Source organism: Mustela erminea, chromosome 1, assembly GCF_009829155.1.
Source record: "Mustela erminea isolate mMusErm1 chromosome 1, mMusErm1.Pri, whole genome shotgun sequence".
NCBI classification, from domain to species: domain Eukaryota; kingdom Metazoa; phylum Chordata; class Mammalia; order Carnivora; family Mustelidae; genus Mustela; species Mustela erminea.
Window position 1 is genome coordinate 57,707,954 of NC_045614.1, and position 24,270 is coordinate 57,732,223.

The window sequence follows — 24,270 nt, forward strand, 5'->3', positions numbered from 1 at the left end:
TTTCATTACTATCTCTCCACCATTTGTCAGGGTTGTAAATCACTGTGGTGGGGACTTTCATTTTAACATGAAAGGATAGGATGTCCTCATCCTTTTTATTCAGGTTTTACTTGAACATAAATGACGCTAAGAGCACATTCTTGTACCTGAGAACATGTTTTGTGATTCTCGAGTTTACATAAATGGTATCCTCTTTGGCATCTTGTTCTGCAATTTTTTTTTTTCTTAACTAGGTTATCAGCTGTACTAGGTATTGCCAAATTGCTCTCCAAATTTTCACTTATTTCAGGGGCACACGAATCCCACCGTTTGGCAATACGTAGCTTGCTTACTAGAGTAGTGAAGCATCTCCTATCCTTTGTTTTTTGTTTTGTTTTGTTTTTTTCCTGCCCTTTGCTTTTAAAGAACAAATCTGAGGGACACACAGGGCGGCCTTCACCTGCCATTCAATGTAGCCAGGTCAGGCCAAGGCCCCAGCTGTTTTTCGTGGCAGGTGGGACAGCCCTAAACTGTGGGTGTCTGGCCCTTTGGTGGGCTTCCAGATGGCAGCCCCCCCTTGCCCCACTCTACCAGGCTTAGGTCCAGGCCTTAGGGGATTCTTTCCTCCTCTGTAGCTTTAGAAGTGGCAGAGGGTCCTCAGTACTCCAGGTCCTAATAGGTATCTTCATCCATGCCCACCCACTCCCCCCTACCCCCCCCCCCCGCCCCTGCTGCTGTCGGCATCCATCTAGATCCATCTCCTAGTGCAAAGCCCTTGTTCTTAAAAGCCCAATGTACCAGAGGCCAAACAAACTCAAGCAAGGGAGGGGCTTGGCCAAGGACACAACCCGTAATTAAGTCGAGGACAAATCTAAAGGGTTCCTAGCCTGGGCGGAGTATTAAGCTTAAAGTCTGTTTGCTACTGGGAACACCCAGAGGGTAGATTGGTGGTGGGAACCAGAGAGTAATGGGTGGCCTTGGACTCCTAGATCCAGATCCCCCACTGGGGTCTGAACACCCTCCCTCCCTTTCCTTAGCCAGAGCAAGAAACAAGTGGTGGGAAGGGTGGAAGATCATTCCTTGGGGAAAGGAGCTTTGGCTCAGGCTATATGAGAGGGTCCCCAGTACCAGACCAAGTACAAAGGACCCAGTACAAAGGACCAAGTCCTTTGGCACCTTGGAGACTTGGTTTGCCCATCTGTGAATCAGGAGAGTGGGTACTCACAGTTGAACTCCTGGGAGCCCAGAGAAACAGATGCTTGGTGTGGGGAGACTGGAACCTACCTACCTCTAGGCTAGTGCCCCTCGTGTGGAGAGAAATGAGGATCTCCCTCTTGTGTCCAGGACTCCAGGGAGGAGAGGCATCCTGCAGACTTCCGAGGCAGCACTCCCCTGGGCCATAGAAGCTGGAGGACTATTTGCAGGAGCTAGGGGTATCAGTGAAAGGGATTGGACAATCAAGCTGAACAACACAAAAAGTTTCAAGGGCAGTCAGGCTGGGGCAGGGCCTCAATGCCACACTCCTGGCCCCTAATAGAGGCAGCCAGAAGAAAGACAGGAGGTAGGAGTGGCAAGGTTAAGTGGGCGAGAAAAGGGGCATCTGAAATCTTGTATCTGCAGGCTATGCTGCACAAGGCCCAGGAGTCTGAATGAAAATCCTCTGTGGAGAAGTTGTTACCCTGGTGCAGGCCCACAGTACTGGCTTGGCTTTCACCACTTTATAGCTTCCTTTGGCTTCGTTTCTTTCCATCAGGACACCACCATTTGGGGCTTCATGTCTTGGAAGGCAGCCAGAAGGACCCTCATAGAAGATGAAGTTGAATGATCTCGAAAGGTAGGGAGCTGTGGGCCACACTGAGCTCACACGGGATTTTGTTTGACTGATGTAGTATTTTTTTTCGACTGTGATAAAATACACATGACATAAAATTTGCCATCTTACCCATTTTTAAGTACACAGTTCCGTAGCATTACGTATACTCACATTGTTGTGTAGCCAATCTTTAGAATGTTTTCGTCTTGCAAAACAAAAATTCTGTCCCCAGGGGTGCCTGGGTGGCAAAGCTTCTGCCTTCAGCTCAGGTCATGATTTCAGGGTCCTGGGATCGAGTCCCACATCAGGCTCTCTGCTCAGCAGGGAGCTTACTTCCTCGTCTCTCTACCTGCCTCTCTGCCTACTTGTGATCTGTCTCTGTCACAGAAATAAATAAAATCTTTTAAAAAAAATAAAATTCTGTTCCCATTAAACAAATCCCATTTCTGTCTACCTCCAACCCCGGTAAATGGGATCATACAGTATTTGTCTTTCTGTGGCTGGTTTATTGCATTTAGCAACACGTCCTCAAGCTTCGTCCATGTTATAGCATGTGTCAGACTTTCTTCCCTTTTTAAGACTAGATAATCCTCCATCATATGGATATGCCACACTTTGTTTATCCATTCACCAGTGGATGGATATGTGTGGTGCTTCCACCTCTTGGCTACTGTGAATAATGCTGGGTGTACAAATCTCTTTGAGTTGATACTTTTAATTCTTTCAGGCATGTGCCCAAAAGTAAAATTCCTGGGTGATATCATTCTCTGTTTAATTTATTTTATAAAGATTTTAGGAGAGCCTGGGTGACTCAGTGGGTTAAAGCCTCTGCCTTTGGCTCAGGTCACGATCCCAGGATCCTGGGATTGAGTCCCGCATCCGGCTCTCTGCTTGGCAGGGAGCCTGCTTCCCTTCCTCTCTCTCTCTGCCTGCCTCTCTGCCTACTTGTGATCTCTGTCTGTCAAATAAATTTTTTAAAAAAGATTTTTTTAATTTATTATTTATTTGACAGACAGAAATCACGAGTAGGCCGAGAAAAAGGAAGGGAAGCAGGCCCCCTGCTGAGCAGAGAGCCTGATGCAGGGCTTGATCCCAAGGTCCTGGGATCATGACCTGAGCAGAAGGCAGAGGTTTTAATCCACTGAGCCACCACCACCTCCATATAGTTTCTCCAGCAGCTGCACCATCTCACATTCCCACTGGCAGTATACAGGCTTCCAATTCCTCCGCATTCTTGCCACCACTTGTTGCTTTTTTTAATAGTGGTTGTCCTGATGATTGTGAGGTGGAGTACTTCTTGTTTTAAGCCCACATTTTACAAGTGGGAGGTTTCACCAGAAAAAGCATATGGTTTCTCTATAAAAAAATTCTCAAGAGGTGCTTCTGATGACTGAGCCCCATGTGGGACCACCAGCAGGCAGAGGTACCCTGGATGGCCCCTGGATGGCCCCTGGATGGCCCAAGCCACTCCCTGCCTCTGGAGGGGAAAGTAGATGCATTTTCAGGAGGTGCTTCTGACATGGTCTGAGAAACAGGAAGCAGTCAGCAGAACTGGTTGTCACTGTCCCTCTTCAGGTGGGGTCTGTGTCCTCCAGTTGGCCAGACTGCCCTGTCTGGCATGTGCCTATGCACCTCTGTGTTTGAGACAGCCTCGTTCCTCCTCACCCTTCTGCACATGCCTGTTTTATAACGGGGAACTGCAACGGTTTTGTAGTGTGTCAACTTGGCTAGGCTGAACTACATTTCCCATGACACCCTTATTCATACATTTCCTGTAGGGTGGGCCACATTTGCCAGATTTGGGAGGAAGTCACCATTTTGGTTGCTGATCAGGTGACTTACCTCCTCGGTAGGAACCCGTACTGATTACTGGACTTACCCTGGATTCTCTCTCAGTTTTCCTGACTCAGGTGTGTGCATGGTTTAAGTCTATAACAAAGGGTCTCAGCTTCTGCAGGATACCCTCAACACCAAGGTCAGAGGCAACAAGAACCAACACAAGTTTCAGTCTGTCCTGGGCTCCAGCTTGTGCCGTTTCGGCCTGCTTATGATCTTCCCGTCCTGTCTGGGCACTCACTGCTGGCTCCAGCGTCGGTCAGAGAAATTCAGCCTTCTGGCATCTGGTTCCTCAGCCCTGCTATCAATCCAATGTATAGGTGCGTGTGTCCCTAATACCCCTCTGGGTCTGCTTCTCCACTGAACTCTTAGAGGGGAGCCCGAGGCCCTGCTCACACTTCCTGCCTCCTGCCTGCTCAGTCTGCTTGTCACATTCACCATTCCCCAGACTTGGGAGTTTTTGCCACACTGGGGGCCTGTGCTAGTGCTCCAGCCTGAATTGTCCCCACACCACAGCCACAGCCGCTGGCTTATCTGTCCTCAAGAACAGGAAGCAAGTCTGATTGGTCCCTGTCCCTGCCTCTGTTCAGCCAGTGTGCCCTGAAGGAGTGACTGTGGACTAGGCGACACACGAGATCTCATGCAAGGATCAGTGCACCCATTTGCAGGTGTGAGTGGCCCCAGTAGAGGCCCCAGGGCCTCTTGGCTGCTGCTTTTGACAAATGGAGCTCCCTGAATGGCCAAAGGGCCCTCTGGGTATATCAACAAAGGTTCTGGTCCTGGGACAGAGGGATGGCAGCACCCCTTGTGCTGAGCCCTTGAGACCCCTCCCCCATCAGGTTCTGTGCTCGGGGTTAAGCCTGGACCTGGAAGAGGGACAGGTTCAGCTGGGTTAGTCTACAAGAGTCCACTCGGTGGCGACTCCCATCATATGGGTCACACAGGCTTGCATAGCCTGGAAAGGGGCCTTTCCAGTGTCTTCAGGGCTGTCCTGGGGCCAGGGAGAAGTCAGATCTAGGGACCCAGGAGGTAGATGAGGCGGATCCCAGTCCCGTGAGAGGAGGGAGGCAAGGGCACAGGAGGAGAGTGTGCTACACTGGGGCTGGGGTCAGGGGTACCTAGAGACCCTGACTGGGGGCAGTGTGTTCCCACCCTCTTGGTTAGCTGAGGGATGAGTAAAAGAAATATTTCTTGGCTCCATTTATAGATAAGGAAGTGGAGGAATGGGGAGAACAGTCTTGCCCAAATCAAAAGACATGGTGGACCAGACCCCTGGATTGCTGACTTGCAGCCTCCAGAGACCTGGTCCCATCCAACGCCCCCTCCTCTCCTGATCAAGGGATGCAGACAGGAGCCTAGGCTGAGGCCACTGCTGGGCCTCTATTGTACAGAGACGCAAATACACGTGTTTCTTTGCTTCCTCCTGGCACCAGAGTCTGCTGCCCCAGGAAGCCCTCCTCCAGAGCCTCGCGGTGTCCTGTGCCCCCAGCATTCACCTGGAATTGAAGCTCCTCAGTGAGGTCTAAGAGACATAAGAGGTCGACAGCAGGTAATGGGCTCCCCGGCCCTGTGCCAGAGCTGAGTGTGGGGTCAGGGCAGAAAATAACAGCCTTCCCAGTCTCAGCACCAAACTTGTAAGACCAGCTTTTGAACCCCCTCCTCACTGGGGCTGTCACAAGGCTGAGATGTGGCCCACGCAGCCTTCCTCAGAGTGCCTGGCACATGCCGAGGGTTCACATGGGGCAGGACATGGCCATCCTTTCTTCAACTTGGGGTGCAGGTCAGTGACATGAGCCCCATGCAGAGTTGCAGCTCTACCGAAGGGTCTAGTGAGCACCCTGAGAAAAGAGGAGGGGAGGGGTGGGGGGGTAAACAGTGGGACACTGGGAATGTCCTTTCAGAAGAACAATTTAAAGGAATGACAGGGTCCAGGATGTGAGCACAGGAGGGTAAAGTGAGTCAAAGGAGTGAGAGACTAGACTGCAAGTGACAAAACCCAGTTGACGTGAGCCAACATAAAAAGCAATGTTATCAGCTCACGTGGCAGTCAAGTCTAAACTATTTTCAGGCAAGGCTAGATCCAGAGGCTCTGTTCATGTTCTCAGGTGTCTGTCTCTCCATTTCGTGGGTCCAGCTTTCTGTCCTGGCTCCTTTTTCAGGTGGGCTTTCCCTGTGTATTGAGAAAGATGGCTTCTGGCAACTCTGGCCCCCTGTCCCTGCCTGGGAAAGAGCACCTCTTTCCCAGAAGCTCCAGGAAGAGTCCCAGGATTGACTCCCGATGGAACTCACTGGGGTCAAGAACCATTTCTGACCCAGAGGTTGTGGCACAGTGAACAACTGAACACTCATTGGCCGGGTCTTCAGTCACGTAAACCTCCCTGGGACTAGACAGTCAAATCCCCAGAGCCGGGTGGCTTGGGTCCCCAGAAAAATATGAGTGTTCTTCACTAAGAGAGAGGCCTCACCGGGAGCTGGTCCACAGGTGCTCCCATGCTCCTGGAAAAGGCAGATCTCAGGATAGAGAGGACAGCCAGCTAGGGGCCCAAGTGTGCAAGGGATGAAGACAGAAGACAGGAGAGTGGTGGGGGCAGCAGCACCAAAGTGGGAGGCCACTGGGATGGGCCACCAGATGATATGAGCAACAAAGGGTGGATTTGGGTGGAAAATAGGGAAAGGCAGTGTGGAATACAAAGGACCTGAGGACACTTTGGGGCCATGGAGCTCATGAGATGTCTGCAAAGGATGATGGTTGGCGGTGGGGGCCTCTTGTTAGGAGGGGCTCAGAGGAAGGGAGGGTGCCCAGTGTGATCGTTGCACAGAAAGTGCTGGGTCCATGTGCCTGGGGCCCCCGTAGCAGCCCTTCTGAACCCTGTTGGAACCTGAGTCACCAGGGAGCTGAGCAAAAAGCTAAGGTCTGGGTCCGGGCCTCGAGACTGCGACTTAGACCACTGGGGTGAGCCTAGGTGGCATCTGGGCTTGGGTTTCCAATTTAGGGAAAGGGGGTGTGGAATCTGAGGGATCACGTTCAGCTGGTCAGGAGCACCATCCCCTCTAATCCTGGGTAGGCCTCGGCCTCTCCTGACTTCTGGCCCTGCGGACAGGAGCTGGGCTGGCACAATGGCCCTGCAGATGGCACTGGGCATCCCCCCAACCCCGCACACTGCCAGTAGCTGAAACTGGTACTGATCAGCAAGTGGCAGACCTGGGCTGGCAGGGTGGGTGCAGCGGTCAGGCCTGAACCACCATGGTCCTGCTGTCTTCAGCCCAGATCTCCTGCCTGCCCCCTGGATGCCCACAGTTGCCCGGAAACAGAATAGTCTCAGCCAAGGCTAGCATCCCATTTCGTCCTTGGCCCTAATGACAGGGCCCCCTAACTGCCATCAGTCACAGGTCTCCATACTTGGGAGGTGGTTCATCTTGTTCTCAAACCTTCTGCCTAGAGGACAATGATGGGCAGAGGAATTTGGCTTCCTTCTTCTCTGCTGGCAGGGAAGCTTGGGTGGGGCAGGCACTTGTGCTGGTTGTGCCCACCATCGTGTCCTCCCTCACAGCCCAGGCCAGGACAGGGGGGGTGGGGGAGACTCATGCTGGCACTGGGCCCTGCAGTTCCCAGAGGCAGGAGGCAATGGGCAGCAGGGAGACCCAGCCAAGACTTTAAAAAACTGAAAGAGCATGTGGAGTGACCACTTGCCCCAAGGGTCTACAGGGTGGTAGGTGGCTGAAGGGTTTGCCCTGTGACCCCACTCTGCGCTGGGGCAGGATAGTGGCTGCCGGGCCTGGGTCAGGGTTATGGGCAGGCCAGAGGGGCTTCTCCAGTGATGCTCCCTCCCCTCCCCTAGCGTCCTTCCCCCCACCACCTGTAGTCTCTAAGAGAGATCATCTCCCATCTGTCACTGACCCCTAGCCCAGGCTCGTGTAGCTTAGTACATGCACATATACCCACTGTTCTAGAACATTCCCTAGCTTCCCACTGCCCCAGAGCCTTCCTTTTACAGGGCTGTCTTCATAGGAACATCCATCAAAGGCTCACTTGGTCTTAAGTACAACTATCACACATACTGGACGCCAGGGTGTCTCAGGGCAGAGGATCATTCTTCCCAACTTGTCCAATAATCCTCTGGTCCCGTGTGCACTTCAGATCAGCCAACAAGCAGAGGATCATGCCTTGCTCAGGCCACACCTGGGGCTGTGCTCAGTGAGCCAGAGCCCAAGGCCTCTACATTTCAATATCGTTGTCGCATCAACACAAAGTCTTAGTGAATCCAGAATAACCTCTGCAAAGGCCCAGCCTCGTGTGACCTTGTACGTGCTGAGGGGCCCTTCTCAACAAACCCCGAAAAGCCAGGGCTGCGCCCCCCCCCCCCCACCAGCCATCTCCAGCATCTTTCCACCTCTGCTCACAGGGAGATGGGTCGGTCCCTCGAGGGTCCCCCGCGGTTACCACTCCCGCGCGGGAACTCCAAGCTCCAGGCCTACCTCGCTAACGTCCGGGGTCCCCTGGACCCTTGGGACCCCTTCCAACCCAAGCCGCGCGCAGACTGCGCCCATCCCTACTCCACTCGGAAGAAAAGGAGAGCGGTTCAAAGGTTTAAACAATTTATTGTGCCCCAAAAAGGCCGACGGGATGAAGGAAGGCCGCGCGGCCCGCGCCCCGAGCGATTGTTTGTCGCACACCCAAAGCCGGAGGGTGGGGAGTGGGGAAAGGCGGCGCGGCGGCCGGGTCCCTGCACACTAGGGCCTGGCCACCCCGCGGCCCCCGCCCAGGCAGGCAGGCGCGGCCGCGGCCATTGGCGCCTAGGGGCCGGTAGCCATGGCGACGGCCGTTGCCAAGGGCGAGAGCCAATAGGGGCGTCGCCAGGCCGTTTCAAAAATCTAAAGCAAAAGCAACAACAACAAAAAAATACACTCTACGGCGGCGGGGGAGGGGGGGCCTAGGAGGGGATGGAGCGAGCCCGGGGCCCTCCGTGCGGCTCAGAGCAGGGGCGGCGGCGGCCGGGCCGGACAACCGTACAAAACCTACATACACTCGGGGTAGAAAAACCGAACGCCGGGAAGACCCGGCAGGCCGGCGCGCTCACTTGCGGCCCTTGGGCACCTTGGGGACGCTGGGCTTGGCCGCCTTCTTCACCTTCTTGCCCCCGGCGGCCGCCGCCTTCTTAGCCTTGCTGCCTTTGTCCTTCTTGGAGGCGGCGCCCTTCTTGTGCGAGCGCTTCTCGGGCTTCTGGCCCTTGGCCGGTTTCTTGTCCGCGCGCCGGGGGCCGGCCGCGCCCGGGGCCGCTTTCTTGGCCTTGTGCGCGGCGGGCGCCGGGGCGGTGGCGGCCGCCGTGGCTCCGCGCCGCTCGCCGCCGCCCTCCAGCTTCTTACGGTTGAGCTTGAACGAGCCGTTGGCGCCGGTGCCCTTCACCTGCAGGAGCGTGTCGTTCTGCACCAGCGCCTTGATGGAGTACTTGAGGTAGGTGCGCCCGTTCTGCTGATCGAACCACGCCACCTTCTTGGCCTCCGTGTAGATCTTGGCCAGCGACGAGCCGTTGCGCTCGCCCAGCCTGCGGATGGTCTCCACCACCAGCTGGCTGTACTTGCCCGGCTGGTTCTTCTTCTTGTTGTTCTTTTTCTTCTTCGAAGGGGACAGCGCCGCCGAGCCGCCAGCCTTGGCCGCCTTCTTGGCCGCCCCCTCGGCGGTCGTCAGCGGCAGGGCCTCCTCCAGCTCCACAGACATGGTGGCGAGCGGGTTGGTGGCGGGCGGGGCGCGAAAGCCCGGGGGCCGCGCCGGGAAGAGGAAGGCGAGGGGCCGAGGGGGCGCCGGGGGACTGGGGGCGCGCGGCGGCTCCAGGCGGGAGCGGCCGCGGCCGGGCCTGGGGCCGGGCGGCAGGGCTGGGGCGGGGGCCGGGCCGGCCGGAGCAGTAGGTCCCGGGCCGAAGCCGGGGCCGGAGCGGAAGGGGGTGTCGGGGCGGAGAGGGCCGGAGCCGGGACCCGGCCGGAGCAGAGAGATCCGCCAAGGGAGCGCCGCGGCTGCTGCTACCGCTGCCGTCGCCGGAGCTCGCTGGGCGTGCGCGCTGCGCTCTGGTGAGGAGGGCGCTCCGCTCCCCTTTTATAGCTCCCTGGCGGACCACGTTGAGAACAACAACAGCCTGGTCTGGAGCCAGCGCCAACTTGTGCTTCTTGGAGCCCCTTCCTCGGCCGCTGGCTTCCCGTATCGCGCCTCCCCGGCACCACCAAACCCTCGGCCGAGCGCCCCGAACAGGGCCCGAGCCTGCGGCGCAACGGAGAGACGGCCTGCGCCCGGGAAGGGCTCAGCAGAGGGGAACGGAGGGGTGCACCCTATGCTGCGGGAGCGCGAGAGGAGGGGGGCACCCGGTTTGGGGGCAAATAGCGAGGGCCCCGGGGGAGGCCACGCGGCCCGGAGCTTCGCGGCCGGCAGCCAAGAGTGCGCCACAGCCACCCAAGCCCTGAGCGCGGTCTGGGAGGCCCCGGCCTGCCCGCAGGACGAGATTTAATTTGTCCGAACTAACACAGGGCACGCCCTCACGTGGTCGGCTGGGGCAATGTGAAATGTGCTAGGACATCTTCGAGGGGGGTCTCCACCCGAGTCGGAGGGGATGGCGGCTGGAGGCGCTCTCCGGCTGCGCGCCCGGGGTCTTGTTATGCCTCGGGGGTCTGAGCCCCGCCCGGGAGGAAGTGGGGGACGACCGCAGGTGTCTCTCTGCGGACATTTCCAACCCCCACCCCGCCCTCCGCCCCCGCCAAAGTGACGCTGATGCTCCAAATGCCCCATTTCGTGGTGCGCAAGTAGCCGCCACCGTTCGCCCCAGAGCCAAATGGCGGTTCCACGGTGGAGCTAGTGGAGCGAGTGACAGGCTGCGACCCCCGTAGGAGTTCTCGGACGGGATGGGGGAGGGGAGGTGCTGCGGCCACACCCCTCCCCCTGTCGTGCGGGAAGGGCGATGGAGAGCGGGTCCTGGAGACTCCTCTTCTAGCCCCCCTCCCTCTCGTCGCCCGGCGAAGTCCTCCGCAGGGGCTTGTGCAAGTCTGGCGGCTCTGAGCTGGTCGGGGTGCAGCGTAACTGCTGCCGAGGAGGCGCCGAACAGCCTTTCTCGAAGCCGAAGAAGCCTCTTCTTGGGGAAGCTGAGACCATGGGGAGACACCCGGAGAAGAGCGGATCCCTTGGGAATAAGTGGTTTTTAGGCTCGAGCATGAATGGGACAGGGACGGTAGAAAATTGGGGTTCCTGGGGAGAGCGAGCTGGAAGCCGTGAAGTCCAGGAAGGGGGAAGCTGGGCGTGGGGGTGGGGGATCCAGGCCTTCTATTCCAAGAGGCCCCTGTCCACACGCACCCTTTTCCCAGAGCAGGCACAAACCCCATTGGCCCCCTCAGACAATTTAGTGAATAAGGCCCCGGAGAGGAGGAAATTGAGGCTGGGAAAGATGAGACAGGATGGGGTTCCTTTGCAGTGGGGGGTGATCAGTGGCATTGACCCAGAGGAGGGCTCGTCTCCCAGGGCAGTGAATACAGCCCATAGGAGGAGGAAGATAAGCCCAGGTCCCTGCAAAGAAGGCCAAGTCCCTCTCCCGGGAAGGAGGACACTCCCCCCCCCTCGCCCCCCAACACACACATACCTGAGTGAACTGTCTGTCAAGCTGGGGAAACTTGGCCAGCCTAAGACCTCAGCCAAGGCGAGAAAAGACCATTAGGAGTCTCCTAGCAGAGACTGGGGTGGGTTTCTGAAAGTGGTGCTGGCTGAGCCCCGGGGTGGGGGGGGGGGCGAGGGACACCTGGGGAGCAAAAAGGTCTTGCAGAGAGGGCATGGCCTGAGCGAAAATCACAGGTTCCGGAAATGCAGAGGCTGTAATGCAGTGAGAGAGAGAGATGGAGGAGTGTCCATCCAGGAGCCGAAGCCACCCAAGACGGAGCAGAGGGCACGGAGGTGGGTATGGCGACCCCCTAGCATGGTGGACCAGGGTGCTCAGAGCTGGGGCTGGAACAGGGACACCAGGAAGAGAGCTGGCCCCAGGGACAAGCTGCAGGGGGAGGCAGCCCAGTGACTGGCCTGGAGGGGCTCCAGCTTGGTCTCTGAAGGGTCAGAGAAAGAGTAGAGGATGGTGCCCTTGCTGATACCCCAGCCTGGCCAGCAGGGGCACCCCCAGACTGCTGTTTGCCCAGCCATCCTGGAGAGAAGGTCGCTGGAAATGTGAATCTGGAGAGTTGGTGGCAGCAGCAGCCTGGGTCAGGGATGTCTTCCCCAGGGTCCTTGTGCAGGGAAGAGGAGGATGTGGAAGTGGTAGGAAAGGGAGGGGTGCTTGATGGGAGACGGGGGAAGAATGGTCAGAGAGGAAGGAGGGAACCAGTGGTGGCTGGTGTCATGGAAGCTAAGGAGGAGAGAGTTTCAAGAAAGAAGGGGTGGCCTGTCACAGTGCAGCCCATTCGGAAAGTGGATCAATCTATCGATCAGCAGAATGGACAGGTTCAGCAGAGCTGGAGAGACTGGCAAGTCTCCAGCCTCTGAGCCCCTCTGGCTGGAATCTGCCTGTTTGCCCAGTGTTTTGGGGTGTGTGTGTGTGTGTTTAAAGATTTTTTTATATATTTATTGGCAGAGAGATAGAGATCACAAGTAGGCAGAGAAGCAGGCAGAGGGAAAGTGAAAAGAAGGCTCTCTGCAGGGAGCCCATGCAGGGTTCGATCCCAGAACCCCGGGATCATGACTGGAGTGGAAGGCAGTCGCTTAACCAACTGAGCCACCCAGGTGCCCCTTACCCAGTGTTTTATTTTTATTTTATTTTTTATTTATTTTTTAAAAATATTTATTTATTTATTTGACAGACAGAGATCACAAGTAGGCAGAGAGGCAGGCAGAGAGAGAGAGGAGAAAGCAGGCTCCCCGCTGAGCAGAGAGCCCGATGTGGGGGTCGATCCCAGGACCCTGAGATCATGACCTGAGCTGAAGGCAGAGGCTTAACCCACTGAGCCACCCAGGCACCCCTTGCCCAGTGTTTTAAAAACAAAAACAAAACAACTAAATTAGGTCCAGGATTGAAAAATCAGCCGATTTCAGATCAAAATGTGTCCAGATCTCAGCAAAAAAAAAACAAAAAACAAAAAAAAAAACCCTGAAGATTCACCCTAGGTGGGGCCAGAAGGAACGGGGCCTGAATAACCATTACCCCTCTAGCTGGGCTAGACTCCCAGCACCTGGTCAGTATGGCGAGTGTGGCCAGTGTGGGGCAGACAGAAATTTCTCTAGCCCCTGGTGGCAGAGCCTAGCTGTGCCACCTAGCTGGAGGCCTATCTGTGATTGGAGAGGAGAAGGAATCAGTCTGCAGGGGCAGACATGTGTAGGCAAGGCCGTGTGACCCGGGCCATGGGGAGGATGCAGAGGACAGGGCTTAGAGTCCACACCACCCCTGGTGGGCTCTCTGGCCTCCTGGTGGAGCAGGTGCTTTTGCTGGTGGGGAGAGAGTTGCTGCCTGTGCACCTGTGGAGCAGGGCTCCGGGAGACTAATTTTAGGGCCTTGGGAACTGGCAGAGACCACATGGTTTCATCCTACTTGCCTGGTGATACAGAGGCGGCCACAGGCTTGGGAGATGGAGGATAGTGGGTTCATCCAATTAGCCAGGATTCTAGGCCTGGGGTCCTGCCAGCTTTCAGGGATGCTTCTCAGAGCCCACACTCCCAGGTAGCCCTGCTGACCGCTCTAAGGAAATGTAAATGGGGAAGGCCTCAAGTAACTAAGGAAAAATGATGGAGAAAGAAACATCAGAAGTGACCAGGGCCTAGCAGAGACAAGCCCCTCCCACATCAGCCCTCCCGCTGGGCCAGTCTTGGGAGTTAAGTGGGAGGGGGGCGGTGCAGAATCAGGGTGGGTAGGTGGGTCCTTCCTCCTTAGTGAGCTCCTCCTCCTTCAGTCCTGTGGCTCCAGATGCCATCTAGACACCGATGACACCCCGTTTATGTCAGCCCTCATTCCTGTCTCTCTCCTGACCCAACAGACTGGCTGCCAGCCGCCAACTCTACTGGGATGTCCAAGCATAGCTCTCTCCGGGTGGTGACCAAAACAGGGCTCTGTTTTCTCTTGCAAACCTGCTCCTCCCCAAGGTTTCACAGACAGTTCTAGCCCCAAAGCATAGGCTTGGCCTCGATTTCTTTTTCCCTCTACCCTCTCATTCAACCTATAGATTCCTGTCTCCTCTATTCCCAAACAGGTTCCTCACCAAGCCCTGGAGTTCTCCACCCTTCCACTCTGGGGTCTCCAAGCCTCTCCACACAGCAGCAGCAGCAGCAGCAGATGGAGCCGCTAACACAGAAGTATGACTTCCTGCATTTCCCTTCGGCCCGAGGGCCTCAGGCAGCTTCTCATCACACTAGGATGCATCTACCCTCAGCCACACTGGCCCTTTTGTTCCTCACACAGACCGCGGCGGGGGGCTTGTTCCACCACAGGGCCTTTGCACTTGCTATGTGGCCGACAGCAGTTATTCCCATCTCAGTCCTTGAGAGCCTCTTCAGGGTAGCCGCCACCTAGCCACCCTGGCTGAATGAATACCTCTGGAGAACTCCTGTATCACATCACCCTGCTTGATTTTCTTCATAGCACTTATCATCATCAGACCCCATTTCGTCTATTTAAAATATATATATTTTTTAGATTTTTATTTATTTGACAGAGAGAGATCACAAGTAAGCAGAGAGGCAGGCAGAGAGAGAGAGGAGGAAGCAGGCTCCCCGCTGAGCAGAGAGCCCAATGTGGGGGTCAATCCCAGGACCCTGAGATCATGACCTGAGCAGAAGGCAGAGGCTTAACCCACTGAGCCACCCAGGCACCCCATCTGTTTATGTGTGTACCAGCGCTCTGTAAGAACAGCGTTGGGTCTGCCTTGCTCCCCACTGCACCCCAGCCCTGGGCACACCCCCCCACCCCCACCTGGTTGGCGCCCTGCTCACTGCCCTCTGCCACCTGAAGACAGTGCAGGTTTGCCCACAGCTGCCGCTCCAGGAAAGTGGGCTGGGAGGCAGGAGTTCCTGGTGGGGTTGGACCCTGGCATTCCCACAAACTTCACGTGTGACCCACCGCTCCCCCCGCAATGACTCTGTTCCCCAGTTTGTGAAAAGATGCTGGATGTGTGCAGCGCTCTCCAGCTTTGGCAGCCCAAGTCCGGACTTCTGAACAGAGAGGTCCTCAAGAGAAGGGAGGGCCCACAAGAATACAGCCTTCCTGGAGAATGAAACACAAAACAAAAGACCCCGGTGTAGAGCAGAGTGTGGAGAGTCTGGGTCTAGGATGCAGAACCCTGGGGCTCTGGGTGGGCTTCTGTGCTTCCGTCGGCCTCAGTGTTATCATGTGTAGAAGGGGTGTCCACCCTAGAGCTCCAGCAGAGGCACCTCTGCGCGGGAGGGTTTCCAGTAGGCCTGGGTGGGAGTAACCAGCCTCAGAGACAGGATTCTGAGGTCCTGCCGCCTGAGGGCCCTTCCCCAGGGAAGGCCCCGTTGGCTGTTAACCTGTTGAAGGCCAAAGAGTCGGTCTCCCCAAAACACGTTTTAAACCGAGAGGTTGGCTCCATCCTAGGCCTGGATTGGGAGGGAGGGTGGCAGGGCCCAGTTTGGGATTTAAAATCTAGAGCGGCACTAATTACTTTTCAGCATTTAAAGGGAGACAAAAGGAAATTCACACAGCGAGACTGTGGGAAGAGTTGCCTTCAAGATGCAAACGTGTACTGTGAAGCCCTGAATGGGGACATTGTTAGGGGCCCTGGCTCCTCTCCCCCTGTGGCTGGGCAGTGGGCTCTGAAGGGCTGGTGGGTCTGAGGAACCCCAGAGAAGCGGCCAGGGATCAAAGGAGTGGACAAGTCCGTGCTGAGGCCAAAAGGGTGCGAAACGTGGGGACAGAGAGGCCTCGCTTGGAGGGAACCGGCTGGCCCCTCCGGCCCGGGAGCGTCCCAAAGGAGGAGCTGGGCTCCAGCTCTGCAGGGAGAATGGGTCATGGCCATGGGGCTGGTTCCTAAGCACAGACGGCCTGTGCTTAGGGCACCAGCAAAGCAGGAGCCCCACAAAGGGTTCTGATAGGATACGCATTGTATGAGAATGGAGCAAGTAGTGCTCATTCAGGGAAGAAGCCAGAACTTGTGGGACCTCTTCAAGTGCTGTTTTCATTCTGAATTGCATTAAGGGAGAAGGGACAGCTGGCCCACGTGCGCACACCTAGAGACAAGGCCCACCGAGGTGACATTGCTGAGGGTGATCGGAGGTTTGAACCCGTCTCCAGAATTGAAGCAGCCCTCCCCGTCCATTCTCCAAGAGCCGTGAAGGCTGCTGGACCGAGCAGGGAGTGGGTGGGAGCCGGAGTAAAGGGAGCTGGGGGATTGGGCAGACCCTGCTGTAAGTCACGCTGCTCACGCTGCCTTTCCCAGGCCTTCTTTTCCGCCATTTAAAAGTCCATTAGTTATTCGTGGTCTAAAATCCAACGATGGGAAGTGCGAACCCTGTCCAGCAGCCCCACGGCCCATACAGAGCCCTGCTCCCCGCAGCCCCCAGCTGGGCCAGGCTTTATTCGAGTGGCCCCTCTGGTGAGTGTGCAGTGCCGTTTCAATGCTTCCAGGACTTTCTTCACTAGCCAGGAAATGCCTACAGTATTCATCCCATAACTGGGGTTTCTCTGTCAGAGAATTGTTCATTTTTGGTGACCTGTGGTCAGGTTGTCCTCAGAACCTACCCCTGTACCCCCATTTCCTCCACCCCTGCCCTGTGCCCCCACCTGGGGCCTGTTGCTGTGAGCCAGTGCCACCCCAGGGGGAGCACTCGGACCTCGGGGTTCGTTTTTCTTCCTTTTCATGTTCTGTAACCCCCAGCTTGTGTGTATGTGCTCTCCCCGGGGCACCCCCATCTCAGGGGCTGCCAGGACTCCTCAGGGCCTCCCCCCCGCAACACCCTGCCACTACCCCCGTCCCCTCCAGTGAGCTGTGGGTCTGTGAGCTGTGGTCCAGCGGTCTGCCTTCTGCCAGCTTTTCTACCTTCCTCTCCCATTCTTCATCCCTGTCAGAGGCCTCAGCGGCCGGCCCATCTGCCTGGCTGCCCTGGGCTCTGCGTCCTGGGGCCCTTGGGGCTTAGAAGGGGGTCTCTGGCCAGCCCTCCAGCCCATGTGCGGCACAGACCGGGCCTGGCAGAAGCGCTCAGAACTTGAATGAGGGTTTGTGGGTTCGAAGGAGGGAAGGAGCCCTGGAAAAGCTGGAAAAAGTCTTCTCCTGGCCCTGCCTCTGCAGAGCTGTCCCCACCCAGGCTCACCCTTGGGTGAGGACCGAGGAGAGACGCTCAGAGGAGCTGGACCCCTAGCGTTAGGGAGGCAAGGCCAGGGTGAGAGGAGGGTAGCTCCCCACCCGAAGCCTTCAGGGGAATTCCTTTCCTTGGGGGCAGTCCTGGACCCCACCCCCACTGCCCCAGGGCCAGCTTACAGGCTGCGAGGCAGGGAGCTGGCCTGGCTGGGGCTTGGGGACCCTGCAGCCTCGCCTCTGCACCGCCCCCCCAACCAGGGAAGTGCTGGCTCTGCAGGGGGCCTGCCCAGCAGAGCTTGGTTTCCTGAGGCGGGAGATGCCCTAACCGCCTCCCAGCCTCAGACCTGTAGTAGAGCTTGACCTCTCTTCCCCTGAAGCCTCTGTCCGAGGCCCGAGGAGCTGGGATGGGGTCAAAAAACTATTCTGGGAGGGGACCCCAGACAGCCAGGACAAAACCTGACCCACAAACCCCCTTCCTAGGTCTTAGCCTTGGAGGCCTGCTTCAGCCACCACTGCAGCGCGATCCATTGGCTGAGGTGCAGGCGAGGGGATCTTGGCTTTATCTCCCTTTCTTAGAAGCAGTCTCAGTCTGTGGACCAACTTTCTTCCTGGGGAAGAACCGAAAGCCCTAACGGGTAGCAGAGCAGCCTGTAGCCCCCTGCTTAACAGATGAAGCCCGGGCGCCACGCTTGCCAGGAATCGAACATTCCTGGCAGTTGCGGGTAGGGGGTGGTGTATTTCTACCTTCACTGTCCAGATGAGGAAACTGAGGCTTCAGAGAGGTTTGGTAATGTCCCTAATGATATCGGGCCAGGAAAAGATGGCAAAGCATTTGCTGTTTACCCCATTGCCCGCCCCCACCCCCCGACACTTTCTCATACTTGGCTTTATACCACTGATCACTTTCTGAGATTATCCTGTCTCGTGTCTGTTGTCCCTGCTAGAGCAGGGACCCTGTCTAACTCACTGCTGCATAGGGTCTGGCACATAGTAGGCCCTCAATAAATATTTGTTGAATGAATGAGATGGGATTCAAACCCAGATCTGGCTGGGAGGCTTGTGCTTCCTGCATGCAGAGTTGTGAACTACACGGGTCACAACTCAAAAGTTGTGCACTGAGCCTGCTAAGCCACCTGACAGAGCAGGCAGGGACCCCACAGTGTTGTTGAAAACCCTAGTGGAATCTTTGATCATCTACTGTGATCTTTGCAATGCTCACAGAATTTTATTTCATACTCATTTGCTTGTCCCATTTGGGGATCCTGAACTTGGTCAGGAACAAGTTCCCTCATGAGATGAGGTGCAGCCTCAACCTAGACTCTGGTCCCTAACTGCCATTATCTGAGGGGGGCGGCAAAGAGTGGGGACGTTATGGCTGCACTGGGTAGCAGGTAGCAAAGATGGGCCACTTCAGACAGCCACATACCACCTGGCTCTGGCATGGCCTCCTCCTCCCCCAAGCTCAATCCAGTCCTTTTTCCACTTAGAGGCAGCCACAGAAGCTTTAAAAAGGCCAACTAGAGCTTCTTGTCCTGCTTGGACCCTTCAGCAGCCCCCTGCCAGGCCCTGCAGCCCTCAGGCCCTGCTGACCTCTTCGACTTTATCCCCCAGCGCTCCTGCCCTCTTTGCTGGGCACGGCTGTGGCGCCAGGCATCCTGCTTCCTGGCCCCCTTTCCTGACAGCCCCCGCAGTCTGCACTAGCTCCCTCAATCCTGTCATCCTGATTCCTTTTCTCATAAGTTTCCTCTAGTTCTGTGAGCTTTTACTTGCTTGCTTCCTATCTGTCCCCTTGCCTCCAAGACCTTGTCTGTCTTGTGTAGCATCAAATGATGAGAATCTAGAAATGAATCCAACTCCTGGGCCTAGTCAGGTTCCAAAATGTATCTAGGGAGGAGATAAACAGCCCAACCAAACCAATGCCGAATCTAGAGCCTGACATAAATAGCTCTCAGAAAATGTGTTTCCTTCCTTTACTGCCCTCTCATCAGCTAATCTGTCTGGAAAGATGTGGCCTTTGAGGAATGCTTTGGGACCATCAAGGGATTGAATGGGAGGATTCTTCGCCCTGTCTTGTAGTCCCATCTGCCCTGCAGTACCCATCCCCCCCCCACCTCATTTTACATGAAGAAGCTGAGGTCCAGAGAAGATGCAGGACCCACTCGGGCTGTTTGGATTATACTCCAAGTCTGATTCCCAGTCCAGTGCTCTTGCCCCACCTGACCCCCTTGTCTGTCCAGTTGAGAAAGCCTCGAAGTGGGTCTCCCTGTTGCTAGATCTTCACAGAGGCCAGGTTTTCCCCAAGCCCCCATCAGATCCTGCCCACCCCTGCTGAAACAGGGCAGCTTCCCATCACACTTAGAATAAAATCCAAATGTCTCCCCACAGCCGGTGTGTGGTCTGCGCCCTGCTGGTCTCACTCCTGTTCCTACCCCAGCTCCCCTTCTCTGCTGGCCTCTCTGTCCACGCCTCAGCCAGCCCAACCACAGGCCAGGGCAGTGCCTTTGTGCTGCTGTTACCTCTCTTGGTAGACTTTCACAGGCTTTGTCCCTTTGTGCCAATCAAATTAATGTCCTCAGGGAAGCCCTCCCTAAACACCCCATCTGAAGTAGGGCTACCCGCCCCCCCCCACTTTGCATCTTTCACAAATACTTTTTCCATGTTTTCCTTCATAGCACTTAACATTACTTGAGAATTTTTGGATTGATCGACCTAGTTTCCCTGCCCCACCCTAAGGTCAGCCGGTCTAGCGTGTCTTCAGATCCTCTGTACCTGGCACACAATAGATGCTCAATAAACATTTGTTTGAACAAGTGAAATAAAAAGGGCCCTCCTGGGGTACAGAGATTTGGCCCGATCAAATCTCTTGGGGCAGAAAATGTCCCAAGTGTTATACTAGGTGTCTGGAGCGCCTGGAGGTGGCGTTGAAGGCTAAAACGGCCTCTTCCCGCCCAACCCCAGCCCTCTTGACTGGCAGGGCTGCGAGAGGAGTTGGTTCACCGAGCGAGCATCTGCATGGGCCGCGACGGCTGGCAGCGGTGTGTGCGGTGCATCCTGGCTCCCCGCGCCCGGGACGGGGCGTGTGGGCGGAACGGGCACGCCAGCCGGGGCCCGAGGGACGGCTTGAGGTCTGGGGCGTGGGAAGAACCCCAACGCCAGGGTTAAAAAACACCCGTGGGGATGCGGCGACGACCGAGGCCACGGTCCACGGTGGGGATCTCGGGGGGCAGAACGAAGAGGGTTCCCGGGAAAGCTGCTCAGGGCTGGCTCCCGCGCTCCCGGCCCTACTCTACGGGGGAAGGAGCGGCGATCGCCCGGCCCTTTGCGTGTTGAGCGGCCTCAGTCAGGGTCGCTCCAGAGCGGGAGGGGAGTGGCACCCCCCCAACAGCCCCTCCGTTTCACGGGGGTCCCGGGCACTTGGGGAGCGCCTCTGTTCCCGGCCTCTCTGCCCACGCGCTGCCGCGAGGCCCTGTGTTTGCTGGCGGCCGCCCTTCCTTCCCTCCCCGGTCCGCCCCGCCACCCCAGTCGCCCCCGTCGCCACCACCGCTGCCAGAGGTCAGACCCGCGCAGCGGCGGCGGCGAAGATGCAGACCCCGCACTGCGCTCTGGGCGGCCGTTGGACGTTGGGCATGCGCCCCGCCCCTGACGTCACCGTTGCGGCGGCCCGGCCCCGCCCTCGTCTCCATGGAGACCAGCACGCTTCCCGGCGCCCTCCTGCCAACTGCCGTAGCGCGGCTGCTCCTGCCTGCGCCTGGCGCTGCTGTGGACGACGCAGTGAGCCAGGGTCTCCCAGACCCTTATTAACATGCAGACTCGCAGACGGCCTTCTCTGAAGAGTCAGGCAGTAGGTTCAGGGAGGGTCATGGGAATCCCTCCTTTATCAGGGTGATTCTTCTGCTAGATGAGGATCGTCAGCCTTGGGAATGGAATTAACCGAAGCCTAGGGAGTTTAGACCCTTGGGTATTGTTACTAGCAATCCAGGGCCTGCATTAGAACTTCGCTGCAGCTCGGTGCTCCTGAAACGTTGCTGGTGTTTCCCTGGGGTGCAGCTGAAGCCAGACTCCAGGGGTTTGCAGCCCTGGGCACAGATCACCCAGATAACTTGTCCCGCCCCTCCACCATGGAGCTGCAGTGGAGGTTCTGAGAAGGTGTTGTGTAAAGGGCCTATCTCCCCTCTGCTCCCCCAGGAAAGCCCCGGCAAAGACACTGCTTTGGGGACTGCCAATGAGCAACGAATCTTAGCCAGGCTATCACAGAAGCTCTGCAAAGCTGACACTGTCTTTGATCTTGAACTGGGAGTCTGAGAGAATATTGGAGCGCCCACTGGTCTCTTCCACTTCAGGCTAGGCCACATCTAAACCTGCCCAGACAAACGGCTGGTCTGGGAACACCCCCAGAATAGATTTTTAGCTGTCTAGAGTCCCAGCAGAGGAACCCTTGGGTTAAAAATATACATACTGGGTGGGGCAGGCTGACCTGAAAGGTGACTTCTAGGGTGACATGGTAAAATGAAAGCAGGTGTACATCTGACTTAATGCAGCGCCAGCTAGCATTAGACCTCCAGAATGACCTTTTAGCTGATCCCCACTGACCACAGGCTGAAGGCACCATTTCTGATGCTGTCTTCAAGGCCTGTGCAACAAGCACCTGCTGGCATCTCCACCTTTAGAATCTGTGTGGCCAGCCCCTGTGGTTATAATGAATGCTGGGGACCAGTGCTTCCCAGACCTGCCTGATCATAAAACCACCGGGGACATAATCACATGTAGAACATCACACTCCACGAGTCTCAGTACCTGGCTCACACCCAGCTGTGAGAAGCCCAGACTAAACTCAAAAAAGCTGCAGCTAATTCAGAAAGGGCTGAAGCCCCTTTCTGGCTGGCTTATGTGCTACTTATAACAACCTGCCTTTGTCAGTAACCCAGCATCCTACTTGGGCACACCAGTGATCAGGGACCAAATTGTTCTGGGGAGTCTGTGCCTCCTTCCTATCCAGGCGAGGCTTCCCGAAGGGCTGGGATAGTCACAATTTCCTCCGTGACCACATTCATGTGCATACAATAAGGGCATGTGAAGAACAGCTCTGTGGGCTTCAGGCCTTGATTAAGAAAGGAAAAGGGTTTTTTCTTTTCCTACATAGAAATGCACAAAGCAGGAATAGAAATAAACCTCCGTGCCCACTAATACCAGTCTCTTGCCAACCTGTCATCTTACAGGGCCAGCGATGCTGGACTACAGTGACTCCAGGCTCCTTTCCTAGTTCAGAGGCTTTTGGCTCAAGGTTCCACCCAGAAGTATGGTTCTCAACTACACACTCAGATCACCTGGTACACTTTAAAAAAAATACCAGTGCCTTCTCTCAGACCAATTGAATCTGAAGTGCTGAAGGTAGGGAACTGGCATGACAATTTTTTTTTTTTTTAAAGACTTTATCAGAGAGAGAAAGGGGAGAGAGCGAGCACAGGCAGACAGAATGGCAGGCAGAGACAGAGTGAGAAGCAGGCTCCCCGCCAAGCAAGGAGCCTGATGTGGGACTCGATCCCAGGACACTGGGATCATGACCCGAGCCGAAGGCAGCTGCTTAACCAACTGAGCCACCCAGGCGTCCCGGCATGACGATGTTTTAAAGTTCTAGCTCTCGGACAAGTCTTAAGCATCACCGAGGGAGAGAATGACTATTTGGGGACATGTGTAAATATTGTCTTGGCAGCTCAAGGTCTGGAGCCCAACAGAAGGAGGTGAACTCCAGGGGCAGCCAGTGGTCGAAGGGGCAGGTTTCTGGGCAGCCCAGCTTCTGGAATGGCTGTGGGAGCCACTCCCAAGAGTAGAGAGCAATCTGAAGCTGGAATAAAAGGGAAGCATTGCGGGGAGGGGGAGTGAATCTCACTTCCCTGGACCACTTCACAGAGGAGAGAAGAGTGTCCCAAAGGCCTTCTCTCTCTCTTTTTTTCTTTTTTTAAGATTTTATTTATTTGACAGAAATCACAAGTAGATGGAGAGGCAGGCAGAGAGAGAGAGGGAAGCAGGCTCCCCGCTGAGCAGAGAGCCCGATGCGGGACTCGATCCCAGGACCCTGAGATCATGACCTGAGCCGAAGGCAGCGGCTTAACCCACTGAGCCACCCAGGTGCCCCCTTCTCTCTCTCTTTTTAGATTTTTTAATTATTTTTATTTGACAGAGACATAGTGAGAGAGAGAACACAAGCAGGGGGAGTGGGAGAGGGAGAATCAGGCTTCCCATGGAGCAGGGAGACCCATGTGGGGCTTGATCATGACCTGAGCTGAAAGCAGACGCTTAACGACTGAGCCACCCAGGCGCCCCCAAAGGGCTTCTCTTTTCCCTTCTTATACCTCCTTCCAGGAGCAAACCTGGCAGATGTGGCCCATAGGCTCTCTTAAAGCATCTTGGCTAAAGAAATCATCCCTCCTCACTCCTCCCCAAAACGGCAAAATGCTCACCCTCTCTTCATACAAGGGAGTTGCAAGCAGAAGGCTACAAGAACTCAGAACTCGAAAGCTGCCAACCTGGTCTGAGAGCTGAGTTTATATCCCTTTGTCTGGCATGCCCTGTGACTTCCCAGTACTCACAGCCAGCCTCTGTTGCAGCTGGGAGGAGGGCTGATACCAAAGAGGTGGCCTTTGTGGGGAGCCGTGGGGTTTCTGTGAGGCTAAGCCCTATTTTTAAAAAATTATTTATTTATTTGACAAAGAGATCACAAGCAGGCAGAGAGGCAGGCGGGGGTGGGGGGGGAAGCAGGCTCCCCACTGAGCAGAGAGCCCGAAGCAGGGCTTGATCCCAGGACCCTGGGATCATGACCTGAGTGGAAGGCAGAGGCTTTAACCCACTGAGCCACGCAGGCGCCCCTAAGCCCTATTTTCAGGTTTGTGGACTTTAGGTACTAATTGCCTTTGACCTTTTCACATTAATCGGTGTCCTTTTTTAAATAAAATATACATAACATAAAATTTACCATTTTAATCATTCTTAGTGTACAGTTTAGTTCATCAAGTATATTCACAATATTGTGCAACTGTCATCACTATTTATTTCCAGAGTGTTTCCAATGCCCTAAATAGAAACTGTACCAACTGCACCAACCAACCAAATATTAACCCTCTATTCCCCCTGCTCCCCCATTTTTTTCTTTCTTTCCTTTTTCCTCCCTTCCTCCCTCCCTTTCCTTCCTTCCTTTCCTTTCTCTTGACAGCTTGAGCGTGCAAGTGGGGATGGGGTTCGGGGCAGGGAGAAAGCTCCACGCCCAGCGTGGAGCCTGATGTGGGGCTCTCTCTCATGACCCTGTGATTGGGACTCCAGCTGAAATCAAGGGTCAGATGCTTAACCAACTGGGCCACCCAGGTGCCCCAGGAGCCCTTGCTTTTAGATGATCT

The 24,270-nt window shown here is 55.9% G+C and overlaps 1 protein-coding gene and 2 long non-coding RNA genes across 3 annotated transcripts; 2 read left to right on the forward strand and 1 right to left on the reverse strand.

Moving 5' to 3' along the window:
* The first annotated feature begins 3,207 nt into the window (after window positions 1–3,207).
* Window positions 3,208–5,976, forward strand: LOC116585943. The gene is made up of 3 exons (XR_004283824.1): window positions 3,208–3,948; window positions 5,062–5,177; window positions 5,788–5,976. It is a non-coding gene; the product is annotated as an uncharacterized LOC116585943 (long non-coding RNA).
* A 2,231-nt stretch (window positions 5,977–8,207) lies between these two features.
* LOC116585703 (histone H1x) lies at window positions 8,208–9,712 on the reverse strand. The gene has a single exon (XM_032334999.1). It carries the CDS (start codon window positions 9,342–9,344, stop codon window positions 8,703–8,705), a length of 642 nt encoding a protein of 213 aa, XP_032190890.1. The 5' UTR covers window positions 9,345–9,712; the 3' UTR covers window positions 8,208–8,702.
* Window positions 9,713–19,698: 9,986 nt separating this feature from the next.
* LOC116585991 lies at window positions 19,699–23,581 on the forward strand. Its single transcript, XR_004283856.1, has 3 exons — window positions 19,699–20,723; window positions 22,099–22,270; window positions 23,243–23,581. It is a non-coding gene; the product is annotated as an uncharacterized LOC116585991 (long non-coding RNA).
* Window positions 23,582–24,270: the final 689 nt, after the last annotated feature.